The following is a 9,651-nucleotide window of genomic DNA, read 5'->3' as shown; positions in this document are numbered from 1 at the left end:
TGTCGAGATATGGCAAAATTATAATGCACCCGTAGTTTTATACCAACACTCGAGGTAATATGAATTATTTACTCATGAATAATGAACAGAAAATAATTTTAACTAGCCATTTCATGACAAATATTTACAAACCTACAGCTGCCCGTAGCAATAGTCAACATATCGGTACACGAAATGAATAAGTATATTCACTTGTATTCGCCTTCAAGTAAACGACCCAGTTCATGGCGAGCGATTTCCTCCTCAAACCTTGAAACAAGCTCAAAGATTCTTGTCCTCACCTCTGGAGCACGCTTTTATTTCATCAAGGTTGGGGATTTTCCGTAACTTTTCGGAGCACCCCGGAACCTTGGGGGCGACGAAAAGCACTTCCTCATTAAGATATTGGCCCACTTAAATTTTGTCGAGCAATGAAAGTCATTTAAAAAGAAAGCGACTACTCTTATCCCTGAATGTACGCTTATCTCATATACATATATGCATGTAATACAATCTACATATTTATTTACAATATATGTCGCGCCGTCAATCTCGTCAACAGATCCGAAGAGGCTGGTTAGTTTTTGCCCGTATATACGAAATTATCGTCTCAACAGTGCACGCGAAAACAAACAAAACGTATAGCATTGAGGGTGTTGACTTTGAGCCACGGCTCGAATTGAAATTACACACTCTTATAATTTCAGCCCCGTTAAAGTTGACATGACTACATGTAAATGGTGTTTGTCATCTTCTCTATACACATCCGCAGAGAAAGTACTCAGTCCTTCATTATTTCACAGCCTTGGAATAAATACCCTAATTATCGCCATTACATTTCTTCGTCGCTATCTTTTCTGTCATCCTTCCCGCACATCCCTTTTATCCGAGAGTGATGATCACTAAGATGATGGCTGATCCGGCCATGATAATTATTGGGAATTAATACGAAGTATATATTACAACAAAATAGGGATTAAAAATTCCAAGAAAATTTTATGAGGACGTTTGTAATCGCTCAATTGAAATTTCGAAAAAAAAAAGAAAATAACGGTCTAATCATAGGCCAAGAAAAAAATTATTACTACCACAATTGCGGTGTTGTGACCTTCTCTGAAGTTTCCTCAGCGATGGATAATAATAGAACAAGTACTTTAAGAAATATTTCCTTTAGATAAAACGTATCGGCAAATATTTATGTTTTTAAAATAAATCCTTTCTAACATTCCCTCACAATTAAACTTATTAAAATTTGTCATGTTTGCTACTCCCACCAGAGCCAATAAAAATGCCCTTCGCCCGTCCACCTGATCAGTGCATGATCAGACGCCATATCCTGTTGCCAACTGGCCATGCTGCGGTTCATCTGAATATTTTTAGCATAAGTAGACCAGTAAAATCCATCGGGAGTGTTCGTGTCTCTGTCCGTAGGAGTGTGTGTGCTTTGTCGTGCCTTGTTGGAAGTGTAGATTTACCTGTTTCTGGTTGTACACGGAGGAATGCGAATGGACTGTCCTCGAGATTGTGTGAATCTCCGATTCAGAATCAGCCAGCTCCATCAAACTTGGAAGTGGCTGCACCAGACTATAACTGTACATGATTTCTTGGTGTCTTTAGCTTCCTCTCAGAAAAACAATATTTAAACAACTGCATTTTGATCTAACTTCTGTAAATTGTCAGTTTTCTTCATAGAAATATTGTATCTCTAGAATTGTTCAATTTTCGTAACTCAATTCTATTGTGACCCTGATACCCTGTCAAATAACTATTATTCTTTATTCTGTACGCATAATTTTGTTTAAAGTTTAATTTCCAAATTCAAAATGGCACAAACATTGATCAAGGGTGCTCTTTGTAAAATTGGCAAACCCGCATTTATGAAATCTCTTAACAATGACTTTAAGCCAGTTTTAGCTTTTTCTTGCCAAAATTTTTCTTCTGTTAGGGAGAAAGACACCAATGTCGTGAAATCAGTTTTTATATCGCAATCAAGTGATATTTTCACTAATTTAGGTAAGTGTTGATTTAAATTACTAATTCATCCTTAATGGTGATAATGTTATTCTTCACCCAATAATTTTTCATACACAGCTCTTGAAGATTGGATATACCGTCATTTTGATTTCTCCAACCATCATGTGTTGCTGTTATGGCGTAATTCGCCTTGCGTGGTAGTTGGACGGCATCAGAATCCATGGGCAGAAGCTAATGTTTCGAGGCTTTCAGAAGCTGGGATTCCAATTGCTCGTCGAAATTCGGGTGGAGGAACCGTGTATCATGATGGCGGTAACTTAAACCTAACGTTTTTCACCCCACGAGGACGTTACAATCGTCGTTCCAACTTGGAGCTCATCTGTCGTGCACTCAACTCCGAATTTGGAATACGAACGGCAGTTTCCCCAAGAGAAGACATTCTTTTGGAAGGAGACTATAAAGTATCCTTACAAAGTATTCATGCCAAGTTGGTTTTCTGTTCATTTTATAGGAATGTGAAACAAATACGAAGTATAAAAAGTACTATTCCTGAGTTAAATTAGCATGTGGGTGTAAATTGCACTTGCCAAATTAATCAACAATTGAGTGTATCTAACTGCAAAATTGTCTACCTGGGAAGGTCATTTGGCCCAACACACTTCCGAACAACTTATCTCTGGCAGCATCTTTACTGAGTCATATTCAAGGTAGCAGTGCCTTTTTTATCTTGAAAATGGTGCAGTAAAGACGTTTGAATGTGTTAGTTTTTAATAAATTGTAAAGAACAGTATAAGGCTCAGCCTAGCTACCCCCTTAAGATACTTTCTAACCTACTGAAACCACCTCATAATACAATGTGTGTATCTCTTGTAATTACACAAGTTGTACAAGGAAAAGAGCTTAGGAATCACTTCTTTATTATAAGCTCCCCCAGGAACCCAATGCTGTTCAAAGAACGAATTGCTTTATTTTTTCTTTAGTCTTAGATAAATAGATTTATTCACCATAGAACAACACATAAATGTAATGGCTTTGTGAAAGATTCAATCAAATTTACAGGCACATTAGATTGACATTTATACGAATTCATACGCTCTTGGATGGATTTGAATTACCTAATAATAGGTGTTAAAGATTAAAAAAAAACAACTCCCTGCATTGGCTCTTTCAATTTTTTCTTGGACACTGTAAAAAACATTATTTACAAAGAAGCCCTTTAACATTTATTTGAACTTATTTTATTGGGGGAGGTAGCTCTTTGGGGATTAGATTAAAGAGGAGCTTTCCTGAATTTTCTGTGGGTTTTTTCTATAGAACTGCTACTCAGCACAGGGCATTTTGAAGAATATCATTACCATTTGTGTTATCCTATATCATAGTAAATTGTGTTGCTTCGTTGTCATGTTTATTTGGTGGAATCTATCATAAGGCATAATTTTCATTTTATGCCTAATAGACTCATTTTAAGATTGACAATACATTGCCTTGAAATAAGACTAGTTCAAAGTTGCCCAGCTGGACAAATAGCTGCCATTTGTATTTCCTCAACAAAAGAATTAGCAGATTTCTGGTACTGCGGCTAAACTTGGGCATCCAAATGCATATCACCATTGCACGCTCTTGGTGAACGTGAACATGCCAAACCTTCATGACTCGATGCATAAGGAAGATGTGAGTATTGTTGAAATGTGAAATGGTTTTTATTTGAATCCCTCCTAATGTATTATTATTTTTTTAATGTATGTTAACGTTTCTGAAGTTGAAAATTCTAAAATATTCTATTAAGCTGGAATATTAACTTTAGAACTCTTTCTTTTATTCATTAAATAAACCGCAGGCGTTGATGCATATGAGTTACTCCAAACTATTATGTGTAATGTATGATTTTTCAAATTAATTTCAGGATGGAATTCATACTAATGCTACAAGATCTTTACCATCACCAGTAAGGAATTTAAGTGAAGTTTACTCTGGTTTAACTGTTGACCATGTTTTGGGTGCAATTGGCCGAGAGTTTTTGCGCTCAGATGCAGCAGGCAAGAATGTTGGAAATGGGGTTGTTTCCCGTCGTGGCTTCCAACTAATTAATCCAGCTGAGAGCTGGTTCCCAGGTCAGAATGGGACTGGGCCTTACCTCTCTTCCTTTTTACTTCCAGATTGAACTTGTAATTACTCATCTGGTGAATTTTTTGTTGTTATATGCTTAATATCCACTCCTAGGTTTAGAAAAGCTGCGTCAGGAGATGAGCAGTTGGATTTGGAGGTTTGGAAAAACTCCTAGATTCGATGTCACCAGATCATTTACTATACCTCGAGAATTAGCTGTTGGTGAAGCAGCTTCAGCTGAGGCAGAGAAACTGAGCAAGGTAGCCTTGACCGCATAAAAATGGAGTTATTGTAACCTTTTATGTATATGAATGCATTACCCATGTCTTTTGAAGGTTATAATTGATATCCATGATTAACATATCATTTCCTCCCTTAAAATTAATGCTACGTAGTATCCAGGGGCATTTGGGTGGGAACTGAAAGGCCCTTTCAATGAAAAAAATCACCTTTCATGTCTACAAATGTAAATTTGCATCATATCAACCTGGCAAGAGTCCAGGAACTTATAGAAATTCACTGCAAGTTAGACTTTTTGTCTTTACATTCATTGCAAAACATGTCCAGGGTGAAAGTGTAATTTTTAGTGTGGAAAGCATGAAAATTAGGGTTATGTTGAAATTTTGGTACATATATATTTTAATTCCATGGAAAAAGTCTCTGTAGCATACCTAGAGTGATACAAGAAAATTGAGCCATGACAATAATTTTGAAAAGCATGTTCATTACATTATAGATCAATATATTTTGAGATTTGAAATATGATATTTTCTAGTTTCATTAATTGCCGAATTTTTAGAATAAAACAGACTCATCTTGTATGTATTTCATTCACCAGTTAACCCTTATGTGCCAACACTTTTTGTGAATGATAATTTTCTGAATTTTGAATTTTCATAAATCTTCCTTAAAATGGTCTGGCAATTTTTGTATGAATTTTGAGTAATTACTCATTTGCACTCAAAGGGTGAATCCTCTAATCAGGTTCACAAGACAATGGGGCTGATTGGATTGTACTGATGGCATTCTAATAATTGCACTGAAATCTGGTGTGCACTGTGATACAATAAAAAGTTAATACACTTCTGTTTGCTTGTAATAAATGTGATTATATTTTTGTTGCAATAACCCATAACAAATGACAGACATGTATCACTATGCTTTGTTTTATGGCACAAAAATTGAGTGCCAACTCTAATGAAAAATACTGAATTGAGATAGCAATGCCAAGTTTCCACCCAAATTTAGTGCATGCACAACTTGGGTTTCATTTTATGATAGTATCAGGTGACATGAATTCATACTACCAGAGAACGAGGCAGTGTTCTTTATAGGATTGTGGAACTGATGGTCCAATGAGGGGAGGTAGTGTGTTTAGATCTTGTTAATAACCTGAACAAAATTACTAACATCCCCAAATAGCTATGAAACCATTTGAAAACTTGAATACTTTTCTAAGTAACTCTTATGTGTATGAGCTAAAATGAAGGAATTATTTACTCAAGAATTTTCTCATCTAATTAAACATCTATTGCATTGAATGCAAAATCTTGTAATTCTTCAGTTTTTGTATGTTTAATCTTTCTCTACAGGCGCCTGCAGCAGATGCATCACCAGCCCAGCTCACAGTTAAAATGGAAGTTGTAAATGGTAGAGTGTCTGATGTAACTATAACCATCCCACCAGGATTTTTAAATGCAGCTCCTAATGGTGGTGAGATAGCAGTGGTAACTGATCTAAGAGGGAAGCGCTTCTCAGAGGAAGCATTGCGTATTCTTGACGAATCTTTTGCTGTAACAGATCCATGTGGTAGAGCTGGACAGCCTGGACAAGGAGGAGAAAAAAATCGTTTTGTTGCTTCATGTGTTCGCAAAGTAATGCAATCTGTCTGACAGGGTGAGGGAAAAAGCTTTTAATGGGCCTTGCCCCTATCTAACATAGCCAGTGTAATATTATGGCAAGTTTTGGCAAGGTGTTCAGATTTTAATTATGTATTTAGTTTTCCTGAGTTACATTGTTTATTTTTCCTCTTATTTTTAACAATATATGGGTGTTATGTTTATGAAATAAAGGTTCCAAATGGAAAGTATGAGTGCATAATTACTTATGTAATATGCATGCTAACTAGTGTACACCTCCCTGGGTATCGAATTCTTGTTTTTATTTCAGCTGATGTACTGGTCTTAAGAGAAGTAACCTGACATATGCAACCTGTTTGAGGTTATTCTTTGCAAATGTATGCATTCATACTCAGTTGGCTATGTAAATAATGGTGTGATTAAGGCCTTAAAAAATTTTTGTCTGATAGGGCTTTTGTTTTTGTGCCTTACCCCTATCATAATTGATTCTATTTATAAAATTCTCTCTTCGTTGGAGTAAAAAATAAGACTAAAGAGTCATTTTCATGAAATGTACAAATTTTGTGATATTCATATTTCTCTAAGAAAAATGCTATTATGTTTGAATGGCTGTGGTATTTTTATGGATAATTTTATTTATGGGTTTGAAAACTTACAAAAAAGTGTAAGCCACCATTGAAAGCTGTATGAAAAGGGATCTTACTAACAAGCAAATAAATGATTTGTCATAATTGAATTCGCAGTATGTCACATTTAATTGTTAGAAAATGCTCATTGAAGTGGCTATCATAAATAACAATTGCTATTCTGTTAAAGCTCTGCTTTTGTTTCATGCACATACATTCTTTATTATTTTATATGCTGGAACATCTAATTTAAATGCTCTTTGGTTGAGTGAAAAGACTAATTATTATGACGAATTAAGTGGAATAGTAAATACTCACTTTATTTCTATGAGTTAAGTGTACATATATTATTATTGCATCTTATGTTATTTTATTATATCTTTTTAGTTGTAAATCCTCTGCTTTCAGTTAAACTGGAAGATTTTCTGAGGATGCCTAGTATTTATCCCAGCTTCTGAATAATTTTTTACATAGAAATGTTGATCTCTCAGTGTAAAGTTGGATACATCTTGTTTGCTTTACCAATAATTGTTTAATTCATTAAGTGCATTTTGATGATTAAAAAAATGAATTATACTCATCAATAAAGTATCATAAAATTGATTCTTCAGCTTTCAAGTAATTTTGTACGACCAAGTTGAAAATGCTACCTTGAGGAATTCAAGGTCAAAGCGACATTTACTAGAATTTATATAAAGTAAAGGTCGCAGTGAAATTAAATCAATCCTTGTATACAATCATTTGTTTTTAGAATTTTATTAAACAATAAGGAAGAGATTATCAAATTATTGCCATTGAATTTACACTGATAGTGAACATTCCATAAAGTTAACCTTTTAAAGATGCCAACCCAAATGCAAAATTTGTGGTCTAATTAATGTGTAGATACATGCTTATAAAGATAAGAATGTGGGTGTTTTCTGGAATATTTTATTTTCCTCTGCTGGAAGAAACTGTGTTTAGTGAAAATTAACTTTCTTTAAGGAACATTTGAATATGTTGATATTGTCATTAACAAAATATTACCATCAAAGGGCATTTATAGAATATGATAATAAAACAACAGTAGGAATGCTGAGATAAACTAGATTGAAAGGGCTTCTATCCACATTATGTACAGATGAATTCTTGATGCATTTTTATTACTTTGAATCCTAGCATTGACTTCTGTTCAAATTCATGCCTCCTCCAGAAAAACTTGTCTCAGCAGTTAGCTAGGACTGCATTATGTTTCACTTACATTTAATCCTTTATTCTACTCTGAACAAAGCTTTAAGAGGAAAGATTTACTGATTGGAAATAAAATTAAAAAATTGCATTAAAGTAGTAGTAGTTTTTAAGAGAGGCAACTGACAGCTAAGGTCATTTGTGCCATTAGAGATGGATGGGAAAGGAAGGGTGTAGAGAAACCTAGCATCACCATTAGCCTATTCATGTCTCTCCAGGATTTGAACCCAGGCCCTCTTGGTGGGAAACCTGTACTGATTACCACCCGTTTTGCATCACATTGCTTGTCTACTAAGTGAAAAAATTGGAATTTTATTGTACTCAAACATGGAATTAAAGAAATTCCATGTTTGAGTAAAATAAAATTATACTTTTTCACTTAGTAGACAAGCTTATGTGATGCAAAATATGTGGTAAACAGCGAGAAAACCTAAAATCATGAGACAATGCTCCAGAGAAATGTAACACAACTATTTATATTATCTTCTATTCTATCCATCTTGGGGCGTACAAGATACTGTTGCTCATTTTTTATCTAGTAATTCTCTGCATTTGTACTTATTTTGCTATAACTTATAAAAATGCCATCTTATAAGTATGTGTAATGAGGTTAATTTTGTCTTTTTATTTAGAAGGATGAATGACAAAGAGGGTGATAGGCAAGGCTATTTAATTAACATGCTTATATAAATAACTACTACCAAGGTATTGTTAAGACATAAATATTCTCAAATTCGTGAACCAGGTACTAAGTAGGTATGTGTAAGTAAATTTCAAAATTTGAAGGATAATGGAGAGCTAATGTCATCACTGCAGTTTTGACCCAGTTGCTGACCGCATTGGCAATGGATATGGATCAACATTATACCTGGTGATGTAATCGATAAATTTGCTCATCCTGATAAAGACCTCATCCTCTGTTGCAGGAAAGAGGACCATGGAGAACATCAGATGCTGGCAAAACCGCGCATCAAAACTGTCATTACTCATTATTCCATTTTGTAAAGTCGGGTACACATTAGTGAGGTAATTAATTGCAAACTCGGCTACTTGTTTTGGATTGGATAGACTAACCCCGCCCCATTTTTTAATGTTAAAATTCCTTTCCTGTGTACCTTTCCCCTGGTTATATTATTAAATACTTGTCATGATGCCTCTGTGATATTCTCAGATTGGCTGATGACTTGGTTATGATATGATTTTCTTGCCTGAAGCGCTGAAGGCTTATACCTTTGTGCATATAATTCCCTAACTTCATTGCTGGCTGCTCTCACCTCATCTGTCACTCAGCACTTGGTTTAATCTTAGACTTTCGTAGTAACTATTCTTCTAGGAAAACATTCTTCGAAGATCAGTTTTACACTGCTAATGAAATAAGCTTATGATACATTTTTTGAAGTCGCTTGAAATTGTATGAGGTATCCCATGGTATCTTACACAATTGCTAATAGAAAGAATTTACACTATTGATTGGGCAATACTTAAGATAGTTCTTACCCACCACGTCCTTTGACTTTGGGATAAATACCATTTGCGCATAATGGTCAGAAATGTTAACCTTTAAGTGATCATTTTCACGTACATGGAGATTTGTGAGAACATGTTTGATACTTTGGGAAGAGATTCCAGTCTCTCTGGTAGGAGAGTTGATAAGTGAAGTCCATCAGTACAGAATTCACTAAGTTTAGTGGACAGATCATTTTGGGAGGTAATATCAATATTGAAATCAACAAATATTAGATCCTTGCTTTTTTCCCAACACTTCATAATAACTGCTCAAATTTGACAAAGAAATCATCAAAATTGCCTCCAGGGGGTCTTTATCTACGTGCAATTGTCACATTTCTCATATTCTGAACATTTGTTAACTTGATTACTGC

General features: G+C 34.8%; 2 protein-coding genes across 3 annotated transcripts; both read left to right on the top strand.

Annotated features, from left to right (window-relative positions):
* Nucleotides 1–1,285: 1,285 nt before the first annotated feature.
* Nucleotides 1,286–1,625, top strand: LOC139687666 (uncharacterized). Its single transcript, XM_071584908.1, has one exon. It carries the CDS (start codon nt 1,479–1,481, stop codon nt 1,620–1,622), a length of 144 nt encoding a protein of 47 aa, XP_071441009.1. The 5' UTR covers nt 1,286–1,478; the 3' UTR covers nt 1,623–1,625.
* A 173-nt stretch (nt 1,626–1,798) lies between these two features.
* Lipt1 (Lipoyltransferase 1) lies at nt 1,799–7,147 on the top strand. 2 transcript variants are annotated; one of them, XM_071584907.1, is made up of 6 exons: nt 1,799–1,992; nt 2,071–2,414; nt 3,517–3,624; nt 3,857–4,064; nt 4,174–4,319; nt 5,652–7,147. In XM_071584907.1, exons 1-6 carry the CDS (start codon nt 1,803–1,805, stop codon nt 5,949–5,951), a joined length of 1,296 nt encoding a protein of 431 aa, XP_071441008.1. In that variant the 5' UTR covers nt 1,799–1,802; the 3' UTR covers nt 5,952–7,147. The 2 variants fall into 2 exon arrangements, with proteins under 2 accessions (XP_071441008.1, XP_071441007.1); XM_071584906.1 differs by having other exon boundaries at nt 3,514–3,624.
* The last annotated feature ends 2,504 nt before the right edge of the window (nt 7,148–9,651 follow it).

This window comes from Hetaerina americana, unplaced genomic scaffold (assembly GCF_022747635.1).
Source record: "Hetaerina americana unplaced genomic scaffold, ioHetAmer1.1.p SCAF_2, whole genome shotgun sequence".
NCBI classification, from domain to species: Eukaryota; Metazoa; Arthropoda; class Insecta; order Odonata; family Calopterygidae; genus Hetaerina; species Hetaerina americana.
The sequence above is the reverse complement of the archived record's forward strand: the minus strand, read 5'-3'. Positions and strand labels throughout refer to the sequence as shown.

What these genes read in the sequence shown, in the direction of transcription:
- LOC139687666 (XM_071584908.1), top strand. Translation starts at nt 1,479, where the DNA reads ATGCGAATGGACTGTCCTCGAGATTGTGTGAATCTCCGATTCAGAATC.
- Lipt1 (XM_071584906.1), top strand. Translation starts at nt 1,803, where the DNA reads ATGGCACAAACATTGATCAAGGGTGCTCTTTGTAAAATTGGCAAACCC. An exon ending in TGATATTTTCACTAATTTAG is followed by an intron (nt 1,993 to 2,070) that starts GTAAGTGTTGAT and finishes TTTCATACACAG; the next exon opens with CTCTTGAAGATTGGATATAC. An exon ending in AGGCAGAGAAACTGAGCAAG is followed by an intron (nt 4,320 to 5,651) that starts GTAGCCTTGACC and finishes CTTTCTCTACAG; the next exon opens with GCGCCTGCAGCAGATGCATC.